The sequence below is a fragment of the Oryzias latipes genome, chromosome 16 (genome assembly GCF_053564925.1).
Source record: "Oryzias latipes strain Hd-rR chromosome 16, Olatipes_Hd-rR_3.1".
NCBI lineage: Eukaryota > Metazoa > Chordata > Actinopteri > Beloniformes > Adrianichthyidae > Oryzias > Oryzias latipes.
The window spans coordinates 34,148,937-34,162,196 of NC_136252.1; the positions used below are offsets into that span (position 1 = coordinate 34,148,937).

At 43.2% G+C, this 13,260-nt stretch overlaps 1 protein-coding gene and 1 long non-coding RNA gene across 4 annotated transcripts in view; one reads left to right on the forward strand and one right to left on the reverse strand.

Annotated features, from left to right (window-relative positions):
- Positions 1–2: 2 nt before the first annotated feature.
- Positions 3–13,260, forward strand: part of LOC101158883 (glucocorticoid-induced transcript 1 protein) — a 27,817-nt gene continuing 14,559 nt past the window's right edge. For all 3 annotated transcript variants that reach the window (XM_023963888.2, XM_078933638.1, XM_023963889.2), the window contains exons 1-3: positions 3–1,642; positions 1,775–2,148; positions 8,837–8,982. In XM_023963888.2, the coding sequence (XP_023819656.1) occupies positions 1,854–2,148; positions 8,837–8,982 (441 nt within the window). In that variant the 5' untranslated portion in view covers positions 3–1,642; positions 1,775–1,853. The remainder of the gene's footprint in view (positions 1,643–1,774; positions 2,149–8,836; positions 8,983–13,260) is intronic.
- LOC144984616 (uncharacterized) lies at positions 6,334–12,499 on the reverse strand. The gene is made up of 2 exons (XR_013648414.1): positions 10,594–12,499; positions 6,334–10,450 (listed from the first exon to the last, which is right to left on the reverse strand). It is a non-coding gene; the product is annotated as an uncharacterized LOC144984616 (long non-coding RNA).

Here is a 13,260-nt window from a genome sequence, read left to right on the forward strand (position 1 = left end):
GATTTTACTGATTTTGTTTCAGAGAGACAAATAATTTCTTAAACTAGATGTACCAAAGTTTTTATTCTTTAAATACAAAATTAAATGATGATAAAAGCTGCTCCAATGGGCAGAAGGGAGAAGTATGTGTGATGGTGGGTTAGATGGTGTTTTTGTTTCTTTTTACGTTAAAAGTTTGGATCATTTTTTTTAGTGACTATTTCGTTAACAGCCTTTTCCTTTTAAGATCACTTCGGCTGAACGACACTTTGGACTTTAGTTGAACATTTGGAGATGTTTGACAACAACAAAGAAAACTATTCTATTCTAATACACCACTAAGTGATATCCAACACAAATATAATTTAAAATCAAAAATGTTTCTATTTTTAGATATAGTTTAGTCACTGTATTCTTTGAAAATCTTCCTAAAACAAAGTTTATATCACACAGCTGTGAGGATGGAGAGAAAGATGAGAAAAGAGAGAAAGAATCAGGACAGATGGAGGAAAGAAACAGGCTGGACTTCTGGTGGACGTTCAGGGCAAAGCCAGTTTATACCAAGTCAGTCATTTTTAAAGAGTATTCTTAATTTAAAAAAAAAGCATTAGAAAGATGTTTGATTTATTTAAAACATGAAATAATTGTTGCTTGGCCGTATGATTGAGTAAAGAAGAACACAGGCAAGAGGTGAAGGAGACAGACATGAGATTAGTGATGCATCTGATAGAAAAGAGAGCAGAGATGACTTCAGGGAGGAATCATTAAACTATTAAAGCCACAAAAACCTAGATGCTCATTCTGGTTTAAACTTCTGCTGACCACCTGTTCACTTATTTTGGGAAAACAAGTGCAGACATACATGACAAGTCAGTCCCAACCAAGAAGAACAAGGAGAGAAGTTCAGATAATGATGATGATGGAGAGAAAAAGAGAGGATCAGCTGATGATGAAGAGGGAGAAGAACAGAGAGGTACAGAGGTCAGAAGATCCTTCTAAATGGCCTTCAATACACAAATTTGGGGAATCATTGAGGAAATATACGGTTGAAAATACCTCACTAAAATGTTCTGCTGGGTCAAATCCATAATCAGATAAGAAGTAAAGAGATTCATACATTTCAACAATAACGGTGTTGTGTGGATGTTTAGATAGCTTTAGGAGGGGGGGGGGGTTACGTGGCCGCAGACTATGAAATTAGGTAGTTGCGCCCCTGGGGTCATTGTTGACAAAATCGGACTTTTTCACTTGTATGCATACATCTAATTAAGACGCCTTTCTTTCTTTTTTAATAAAGTAGTTACAAAACGTCAATGAAATAAAACCATGAAATTCAGAAGAAGTTTTTTTTTCCCTTTTTTTTTTCTCCACAACACGCTCACAAAGAACTACCGGTTTTGATTGGTTTACTGTGTGTCTAGTGGAGCGACGTTGACCAATCAGACGTCTTACTGTACCTGGGTACTGTCCAATCACAGCTTGAGCTTAAACAGACTAGGCCCCGCCCACAGGCATCAGCCAGTAGCCTGGACGGAACAACTGTCATTTAGAGTGAGTGGACAGGATGGGGAACACCTAAGAACCCAACAACAGAGATAACTACTTTAAACTCGTTTTAAAGTTATTTTCTCGGTTCGTTACGGAACGTTTTCGGGTCCTGTAGGTAAGTGTGCCTTAAAGTGTTAGGCGTTATGAGCTTTTAACGCTAGAAGTACGAATTGAGTGGTGTTTTTTATTTTATTTTAGAAGCTAACGTTTTTGGCTAACAGGCTAATGTTTATCTTGGCGCCCCCAGCCCTCTCTTCCTACAGAGCAGCCGCCGCTTCGCCAGGACGCGTTCCTCGGAGCGATAGGATAACTGGGCCAAAAGCGGCATGTCCGCTCCCACTAACTCGCATCAGCAGCCGCGGGTGAGGCGGAGCAATGCCGGCTCCCCCGGCGGCAGCAGCTGCCGCCTGCACCCCATCCGCGCCACCGTGCCCTACCAGCTCCTGCGCGCGGACCGTCAGTGCAGTCCGACCCGGTCGCAGACTCTGCACGGAGGAGCCACGAACAGCCGCGGCTCGAGCCCCACCGCCAGTCCACAGCTCGGCGCCGGGAGCGTGAAACAAAGCCTGTCCCCCGAAAACAGAGAGGCGTCCTGCCCCCCAGACTCTCCAGTTCCCAAAGGTAAAACAGCCTCTTTACCTGCGCGAGGCAGGAAACACCACGTGTGACACTGACAGGGTGTGCTGTAACTTAAAAAAAAAATGAAATGAGCTCTTGTTTGTCATTCTGGCTCAAATGTGACCTTTCACCCCTCACATTCTATCTGTTTAGGCTTCCCTCCATCTTGACTTTGGTCATGGTGATGTGGACCAACTGTCCTTCGGTCATTGGGGACTTTTGTCTGTTTTGGGATTGCACAAACAGTAGTGAGAAAGTCAGGAGCTCCTTAGTCTGAGACCATGTGAGGGAAGCTTATCATGATGGTGGAGGAGGCTGGTGCCTCTTTGGAACTGATATAAAAACATAAACGCAGAGACATCTTTATATACGACCGCTGCACCTCTGTGGAGAGGAGAGTTTTTCCCTTTACTAAGGCAAATCCTCAAAAGTCAACCATAACATCTGTGAATAAACGGTTATAAAAACTTACTGCAGTTTATAATGTCACAAAAGTTTTGTAAATTGAGTTGAACTTCATTTGAAAATGCAGAAACGATTCATCAAATTCAGACACATGCAAGCTTTACTATAAGAATTGAAACGTTCCACCTTTGTTCAGATTTAATAATGTGTTAATTATGAATCAGTCATTTTTATATCCAAAAATTGATACTAAATTAGAAAGGGTTCAAGCATAAACGGAACCTAAAGAGGGCCGTGTAAGTCGATTTTTGGCAGCGATTGTTGCATGCATGGATATTCTCACCTAACTGTCAGTGATCTGGCTTCACCTAAAACATCTGAACAACAAAATTCCGGTTTTTATGTTTAAGCTGCTCCGGGCTCTCAGATTCTGTGAGTTTTTTGAGAATCGGCCTCCTCAGCAAACCCGCTGACCTGAAATGAGGCAAACTGTGAAGCCTCTCTGTGTTTAGAGTTTCAAAGACTTGGAGCACAACTACAGTGCTTTCAGCAAAGCACATCTTTGTTTCTTGTGGACCAAATGACTTTAAGCCGTCGTGCTTAGGCTGTGGGTTTTCGGGTTGTCCTGTGCCCACGGAGGGCTGTATCTTAAGGGGAGCTCAGGTTTTTCTTGCAGTTCCCTTGAGGCTTGAACCGCCACCTCAAGGGATGTCATATAAATGGAATGGAACGTACCATTGTGGTACGTGTGGTAAGTGTATCGTGAAGTATTTGTAACGATTATGGAAGTTGCACTACGGGTGATGCTGTCGTACAGCGTCCTTACGCCGCCCTCTAGTCGTCGGTAAGGTGTGAGTACTGGCTCCTTACTGACCGCATGCACGGGGTGTGCACGTGATCCGTAAGTGTCTGTAGGACGACCGCACAAACTACACTCAGTCTAATTTCCTCATTTCTGCTTCAAGGAGCGCGCACGTATCACGTGAACAGCACTAAGTTGAAAACTGCAATATCTGTACGTGTTGGACAAGTGTTCACTATGACCTGTAGAATAACATGTGCATGAACACTTCCTCTCTACGGGTTCATTGAACAGTCTACAGACTTGATTTTTTTGTGTGCGGGTCGTATAGGTTTGACCAATTTTTACTAGCAGACAAGCCCGTATCCACCCGTAAGGATATTTGTGGCTAAAACATTAGCTGCGACCGACATGGTTGACTCATCTTGTCGTAGCATGGTGGCTACTGTGGCGTTGAGTTTGGAGTTTTGTGTTTAGGACACTCCCCACATTCCTGGATTCTTTGAATGAGATGACTTCCACTCGACTAGCTCGCCATGCGAGGAATGGAGCGTCCCCTCGACTAACCCTAACCTCCACGAGGTTCACCTGTGTGTTTGTGTGTGTGTGCGTTTCTGCCTTTTGGGTGTTGATTTTCCGCCCCGGCAGCATGCCGCACATACCCCAGGTTCTCCTTTAACCCAGACCAGTGTCCTGTGTCGGTTGTGATGATGGAGACTTGACCGTCCTTCGTTGGTTTGACCTCGCTGTCCAAACATGCATTGAAGCGACATTGTTGTGACTCAATGGTTCAGATTTGCATCATCCAATAGGACATTTTGAACAATATTTAATTTTCGTTGCTGCATCTTTATGAAGATCTTTCGTGTAATGTATTGTATAGTTCTCCCATGATGCACTGGGACTGCAGTGAAAAGCAGCACTGTCCTTAGGTGGCTCAGAGGCTTCCTCGGTGAAGACGTCAAAGGGATTACTCTGCATGTGGTGACTTTTTAGACCCACCATCATCGTCCTCTTACCGCCCCAACAATGAAGGTCTGCCTGTTGTGCTGAAACAGCTGCGCTTCATTGTGACCCTTTCAAACTGCAGAGTAAGAGCAAATCTGAAAATGCATCTACGTCTGCTGTAGATGTGGTTTTCTGTCCGCATACGCAGTCAGAGGCGCTGCTCCTCGTTTTCAGGAGAATTTCCTTAAATTAATATGAAGCGGTTTGCTTGTTGTGTAACATGTTGATCTGATTTAATGACTAATATTAACAAGTCGCTTCCTGCCCAGCCTGGGGGCAGCTGTACAAATCCAATCAGGTGGCAGATCATGCAAAACAAATGTGATTACTGGCATAATTCATACTTTTCATGTAAATAGTTGTCACCAAAAAAAAAGGGTCCACCTCACACTCTACCTTCCTTTTAAGTGGATGGTGAAAAAATGTTTCTTTGAAATCATAAATTTGCTTTAAGGTCCTAAATATGAGAATCGTTGTGTTACATTTTCATCAAAGGATCGGTTGTTTTGGTCTCAAATACCAGTCCATCTCTAGTTTCTTTTGCAGCAGATGAGTTTTCTTCTCCGACTTCCTGTTCGTGTCTGTCTGAATTCTGAATTCGTAGACATCAGTGGATTTGCAGATGTACCATTGTGTTGAGATTATTGTTTATGAATAATGGGGCAACAGTGGCTCAGGTGGTTGAGCGGGTCGTCCAATGACTGCAGGGTTGGCGGCGCGATTCCCCGCTCCCACCAGCCAAATGTCGTTGTGTCCTTGGGCAAGACACTTCACCCTCCTTGCCTCCAGTGTGGCTCCACTGGTGTGTGAATGTGCATGTATGATCCCGGTGATGGTCAGAGGGGCCGTAGGCGCGAGCTGGCAGCCACGCCTCTGTCAGTCTGCCCCAGGGCAGCTGTGGCTACAACCATAGCTTACCATCACCAAGTATGAATGAGGAGTGAATGAATAATGGCCACAATGTGAGTGCTTTGAGCGTCTGGAAAAGCGCAGATAAATCTAATCCATTATGAAAGTGTCTAATATGGAAATAAGACGGGCATCCTGGGAAATTATGTAAGAACAGAACTCCAACTTTACCTGTATATATCTAAGTCAGAAGTACAGGTAAATGATAGAGCAAGTAGTTAAGATGCAGATGTCCAATACGAGTCGATACATTTGCCTTTAATTTTATGCCTTGATGGAATCATTGACTGTAAATGAGAACTGGACTGAGTCAGTGTGACATCTTCCCGGCTCCAACCAAATCAAGTCAATCCAGTTACCATTTTTTTCGCAGCCATGTTGGAGCCAGACAACGTCATTGAGCAGTGATTGGTCTGAGTCGTCGCTTCTATGGCAACCACTCCCACCAATCAGGGTTGAACGTGTTGGAAGACCACACCCCCACCGTTTAAAGTGTGCTATACAAAATCTGTCAAAGATTTTGAACGTTGGACGCCGAGGCAAGCTGGCTCCACCAGTTTATAACTCGAGTAATTCTGGGGAAAAATGGAGGATTATCAAGAAGATGTTAAAAAAGGTATCAGAGCTAGAACGGTGATTCTGACCTATAGAAAGACTAACAGCTATTGATTTCTCTATCGAAGTCTATGGGATTTGGGATTCTTGGAGCCACTTCCTGTTTGGAATGCCAGGGGGAGGAGTCACTCAGTCCATTTCTTACATACAATCAAAGGGCCTCGCCTGTTAGAATTTTTTATAGCTTATCTGAGACTTGACTTTGGGTTCAATTTGTATGGATTTCCAGCCCGTGAATCAGCATTTCCTCAAATGTTCTCTGCTTATGAGTAACCATCTGGCTGTGGAGGGATCAACTCCAAAACCTTTGAAACGGCTTTATAACTCTTCCAGGTTTTATTGACAGCAAATGATTCCCTTCAGAGGTGACTTTTTCTTCTCTTATTCTTTGTAGTAGCAGAAATGGTTCCAAAGTTTATCAGAAATTTAGAAAATTAATGAATCCTTACTCCTAGATACTCAAACTTTAATATAATCAACACATTTACAATATTGTAGACATGTCTCACTTTTAAAACCTTCCAGATTTTGACAGAACTTAAAAATCTAATCTTCCTATAAAGAAATGTATTTTCTTATTTTTGTTCAAGGCCAAGTCCCACAGCCACTTATGTACATTTTGCACATCTTCTACGTATGAAATGTTGGTCTATCGTGATCCGTGCGTGATGTACGTCATCCATGAGTGTTTCTTGCGTTCGTCGGTTTGCGCAGATGTCCGTCGAGGGTTTCGGCCAACGGGTCTTTACGTGAATTCAGTTTTTAGTGGTTCCAAATTTTAAAAGACCTTTCACGCATGAACCACTAATGTCTCAGTTTTATTTCGCGTATACGGCGCACACGTCATGTTGAATTTACGTAACTGATGCACGAATCATTAATGAATTGCATCCAAACAGCGCAATAATCACGCTCGGTTCATGTTCTACATTGGTTTACGTGTTCTTTGTGTGGTTTATTCGTACTTCTGTGTTTTTAACGTGGTTCGTTAGCGATACATCTGTGAAAGTTTCACATTAAGTCCAGAACTTTTCTCACTCTTTCCATGTTTATTCACATGATTTTCCTCCGTGCAGAATGTACGTAGTGGCCATGTGACACGGCCTTAAAACAGTGTTACTCGAGCCATGCTGTGGGAAAGCAGTGGTTTAGAAATCTAGTTCACATGTGTCTACATTTTCTGTCTTTTGCCCTTCAGGTAATAAACCACCTATCCCTGAAAATGTTTAGAGTTTGTGCAGCTGAAACTCTTGAGTTGAATCTAAGACTCTACGAATGAACCTTTACCAACATTTTGGTGCGTATCTGTCTGGAAAGCACTTGAAGTGCTTTGAAAAGCTGTTTCCTTTTTTTCCTGTTGGGAGGGTTTTGTGGTCTGGCATGCGGGGCGACGATGGAAAAAAACCACAACCCTTGTTCTGAGAGGACTGGCTTGGCCTGGATCAATATTGATGGAAATTTAGCCTGCTTCCTTTGTCTACAGTGCTTCAGGGAATTTTACTGTAGCTCAGTCAGCTTACTTAGGCAATACGTTCTATGAACAAAGAACAACAATGCACGGCTCTGTAGCTCCACAGGAATAGGGGGTGCCTCATGTGGATGTTGGCCCTGGCTTTAGCCTGTTCAGACATGGTCTGCAAGCTTGCCTTGAATGTATGCGAACGTGATCCTTTGAAGGCTAGATGCAGACGTTTACACGTGTTTTCAGTCATTCCGCTGCCTTCCTCTCGCCTCGCCGTGCTGCGTGTCACTGCAGGAATGTTGCGTGGAAGGCAGGCGGTGTTGATGTGCGTTGCAGGGTGGTTGTTTATGAGTTTGTATGTGGGTGGTGTGAGCTTAACTGCTTTAAGTCTCAACAAATCACCCTCAGAACATCAGATACTGCAGCTCAATCTTTTGCATTTGCTTCAGGGCTCGACTCGACTTTCTTTTTCATTCATACTTGACGGTTTAGAAAGGGGTTGAGAAGAGAGGAGGAAGTGCGGACTCTATTCGGGTTCGATTAAAACCCTGCCGCAGACTGAAGATCTCGGGATTCTTCGCCTTTTTCAATGTTGATTTTATTTTTCGAGTATTGCATTGTGTTTCTTGCAACGCCTAGAACCAATATTTACCGCCTCTGATGGAGTCCCACCATGTTGGATTTTTAAAAATCATTTTAATTGTTTCTTTGGGGTCAAACTAGGATCAGCTCAAAGTGAATGGAAAAACTACATTGTAAATTTGAAAAAATTACCTACAAGATAACGCCCTGGGCGATCGCCCATAGGAAAATCCGCCGCCGACTCTGACCATGGTTTAATTTCTGATAATGGACTCCTTGTCTGGCATTATCCCACACCTGTAAAATCACTCGTCCTTTTGTACTTTTTAGTTGACGTGATAACATGTGGAACGTCTGTCCATCTAAGTTTCACGTTTCTATTATCTGGTTACCAACTGGTGTTTAGGCCAGCGCAGTAATATAGAACATTCAGGTTATGTGACCGGAACTTCCTTTTTAGGCGTCCATTAACACTTTTTAAACTCTGAAGCCAATCAGAGTCCACTATTTACCCAGGCCATGGCAACGGGAAGATGGATAAATATAATGCATCAAGTGGGAAGTTCCAAACGACAAAGTCGCACCGCAATTTACTTTATTTAGACATATTTTCTGTAAAAATGTTAGAGGAAATCTGCCATTTCATGCTATCTCTGACTCCACAAAGAAAACTCCACACTCTGCTGCATTTTTGTCCAATAAATATAATACATATAATTTTGGAAACTCTACATGTGTACATTTCCAGATAAACTGTTTGTGTTTAGCTTATTTGAAAATATCGGTTGGCTGGTTTTTGTTCATTTATTTGTAGCTTGTCCTGTTCAGCAGTTAAATGTTAGTTTAACCTGAACCTGTTTTTCATCTTTCACATCATTTTATTTTATTTTATTTTTGTCTTACACCAGAAAGGTCCAAATTACAGGTGCGCAGTTCCAGCGCCATCCGAAGGGCGTCCTCCTTGGACGCCATCACAGGGCCGTACCTCACTGGCCAGTGGCCTCGAGACTCCCATGGACCGTACCCTTCCTGCATGAAGGATAAAGCTACACAGGTAAGCAGCAGCCACACCTTCCACCTCAGCAACACACGTGTTGTGTGTTAATTTCCACATGCTTTCATGACGACAAACATTTTCTAAGAGGTTGGGAGTTGGGAGAGAAATGTGTTTGTTTTTTTTTACTTCAAATTTAGTAAGTTATTTAATCAAAAGCAGCTTTGTTTTGCTTAAGTGTGAGCAGCTTTTCTCTTTAATAAGCCAAGCTTCTATATTCCTTCCATATGTGATGAAATCTTCCTGTCGTGAGGTCATCAGAGGTGAACGCGCTGAATTTCATCAAAAAAAGAGGTCTTCTTTTTGTCAAACTGATCCCAGAGGGATTGTTCTTTTCTGTGTGGTAACGATGGATCATCAATTTGAGATCTTTCATTGGAGAACTTGTGTACTCAGCTGGTGAAAGAGTGTCTGCACAGATCCAACAAAGTGGAGTTTTTCATGTCTTTCCAGGGAACATCTGGATAAAGGTAGAACCACAGACCTTGGATTTCTTCAAGTGTGAATGAAATCTGTGTCCAAACAAACAAGTAAACTAGAATGAATGTCAAATCCATTCACATCCAAAGAATCCAAAGGGAACATTCTTAGAACATTCTAGACACTGGATGGTCACGACTTTCCTCAATTCAAAGTGTTTCACGTGTGTTGTCCGCTTTGCAGGTCGTTTTTATGTTCTAGTACGGTAAACCTACTGTGTCTTAGTCCAAATTTTATTTTCCACTATTGATTAATTTCGATTTATCTCATTTTAAAACGGTTTTATAATGGTTTAGGTCGATTTGATTAGCCACTTGCCTTAGACTGGTGGATCAGGTTGGATCGTAGGAATTCATTAATCTAGTCGATTAACAGTTACACCCCTCCCCTCCCCGTTGCTGAGAGCTTTCTGTTTACACACTCTTTGTCTAGCTTGCAGTATGAGCGGGGGAGGGGGCATGTAGCTTGTGGCCCGCCCACAAATACGATCTTGTTTAAGCCGCCTTTTTTTCCATCTGCAATGATTTTAAATTAAGACTCAGAAATGCAAATAAAGCTTAATTTTCTGTATATATGTCCTCCATCAGAAAAATGCAACAAAAACATGTTAAAAACACCATTTTCATTGGAGTGGGGCTCTTTAACATTCACTTCAGAATTTCCCCGTTTAGATGAACATATAGATTATTTTTGCAGTCAAAAGTGAAAGACTTTTCATTAAAAACATTTTTTTTCATTTAAAAGCTGTTGAATTTTTCCCGATTGTGTGTTAAAGCCATAAACCGATCTGCTCTAGGAAAAAACCCGAACACGCATGATGGTGATGAGGTCGCCGCCTCTGAACAAACGCCTTTCACGTGACTGAATGAAGACCGGCAAGCCTCATTTCCATGGCCTTCATCCCGTGGACCGCTCTCATCGCCTGCCTCCTCTTTGTTCTCCGGGCTGAGGAAGTGCAGGGAGGGCTGTGCTGGAGTTCTTGAAGTGCCTGTGAGCAAAGTAAACACGACTAATCATAGAGTTCCTGCAAAGGCTCTGGAACATATTTCCAATCAGCTGGATGATTATCTCCTGGAAAATGTTGGCATGATGAAACGGGAGCGTTTGAGACGTTTGCGTTGGAAAGCTGACACGAAACGCCGCGACGCTCCAACCCGGCGGTCGTGAGCGACCACTTCCTCCTCAGTCCGCCCGGGCAAAGCTCCTTTCATGAGGCGAGCAGAAAGCAGCCGACAAAAGATCCGTCCCTCCTTTTGTGGAGCGCTGCACAAGTTCACCGCGGCCTCTCATTTGAGCGCCGCACGGAGGTGAAGCTGCTTGCACCTGTCCTCCAGGCGAGGCGAGCAGAAATCCCACTGCTTACCACCTGGCCCTCGTGGCCGCCCGCCTTTTGTGTGGAGGTTGTGGAGCAGAGGGTCCATACATATGCTAATGTGTGTGGCGGGGCAGGCCTGCAGAGCCTGCGGTTAGAGAACGCAGACTGTGTGGATGAAGATTAGGGCCCTGACAACGCCAAGCTGTTCTCAAAGAGCGCTGCGCTCACAAAGGCGGCCTAATCAGTTTGTGTTGCCTCACGTCTTCTATTAAAACGTTTCTGAACGTGCAGACGGTTGATGGCTATCAGAGCGCTGGCATGCACGCCTACGTGAGAGGAAACCCCTAAACAGCAGACTGCTCTGCTGGAAAGGTTGATGGAAAAATAAAACCACAATCATGGTTTTTGAGCTTCTCATATTCAATTTAATCAGATGTAGTCCTTAACAGTTCATTGTGATTGTTGGGAAAAGCTCGTCTTTTATGTTAATGCACCTAAATGGACTGCAGATACAGTTCCAGGCATGCACATGATAACTTCTCCTCATAAAGCATATTTTTTGTCTTCGGTGTACAAACATGGTTTGTCTATGAGGACATGTTTGGACCACCGGTTCATGACTTCCTGCTTTGGAATGAACCTGGATCCTTCAGGAAGTCTGCACGTTGGGCGGGATTCATCATAGTAAATGACTGCAGCTCATGATTCATAGACACAAACCTTCATTTAAATAAAGACATTAAGGCAGTCTTGAAAATATTTCAGATATTAAAGACCCACTGCAATGAAAATTTGTTTTTTAACATGTTCTTGTAGCATTTTGCTGACGACGCAGGACATTTATCATGGAAATTGAGATTAAAATTGCATTTCTGAGTATTTCTCTATTCAAGTCATTGTAAATCAGGAGCAGACGAAAAAAATGTGGTTGGATAGCGCCGACATCGCTCGCCATTTTTGGTTGCACCACTAATGTTGGAGGTGTGAGGGGTTGTAAGCTAGCAACATCGTGTGTAGACAAATGGATAATGGGTAATGGGGGCAGGGTTACTCCTTGCCAACAGTCCCGCCCACAACTCAGAGGTGAATTTCTGATGAACTCCTGCTGCTCTGCAGAAACTGTTTGGGGATTTTGGCTAAAATAATTAAAAGACCACTGGGAACATTTTGAAAATAGATCAAATGATGATCAGAGTGGGACTTTAAAGATCTGGGGCCTCATTTATAAAACTTTGCGTAGGATTTGCGTCAGAAGTGGCGTACGGATGAAACATAGGACGTGCGTACGCACAGAAATATTCGGATTTATTAAACCGTGCGCACGCACATCCTACGCATCTTTCCCTTAATAAATCACAACCAATTCTAAAAGCAGCGCAGCTTTTGCGGCCTCATGACACGCCCATAGTTGCCCATAAATAGTCCGTGAAACGCCCACAAATGAATATTCATTGATTGGGACACCACGGCAAACACCGAGAGGAAATCAAAAAAAACGTAACTTCACTCAATGTGAAGTAGAAGTTATCGTTGGCGAGGTGGAAAAGAGGAGAAAAGTGTTGTTTGGAGGGCACAGTGTGGGCATAATGCCAAAAAAGCACGTGAGCGGCAAACGGTGGCAGACGCCTTAAATGCTGTAGCCTCACAACCTTGGACCGTGGCCGAAATAAAAAAGAAATGGGTGGACATCAAAGTCGAGGCGAAAAAACTTCTAGCGCTCCATCGGGAGGAGGAGGGGGGGGGGGCACCGGAGCGCCAGATGCACCGGGTGACACGCGTGGTTCCTCCGACTAGTGCTCCTCTGCCCAAAAGCCCGCATAGGTCCAACTGGACGGCTCGAGGAAGTGGGAACCGGCTCATAAGCCACTCGTCCTCGTTTGCCAGCAAATTTTCTTGCTGTCTAAAGATGCGTTCACTCCGAATTCTTCCATTTGCCACATCTTCTAAGAGCGCAAGATCAGCCATTGTGCGTCATTACGCATTGTGATGGGGCATTTTATTTCCATCCATTTAATTACATCTGACAAGCTACAGATGTCGGTAATAATCTACGTGGAAATGGGAAATTGATCAGCGCAAATGTAATTTCTTGTTGCTTTCTGAATGGTTGAGACATTCGCCATACATTGTTTTATCAAAAATAAAACAAACTAAAGGCATATGCATGAATACCATAATTCCATAGCTTATGAAGAAATGTTTTACTATGAAAACAACTTTCCCCAGTGGACAATTAATATGTCTGTCCGTCCGTCCACACGCCCGCACCTATCTGCTCCGCCAGACGGATACATTGAGGAGAATATCAGTTTTGTAAATTATTTCGTTCTGTTAAATATATTATTTATGAGGATGAATTGCACAACATGCCAATACTGCAGAACATATTTCACTTTTCTTTCTGCAAATATGTGTTCATTTGAATTTCTGTTGTAATTTTCGTTTGATTTTTTTTTTTGTTTGTTTTACTGCTGATCGATCAA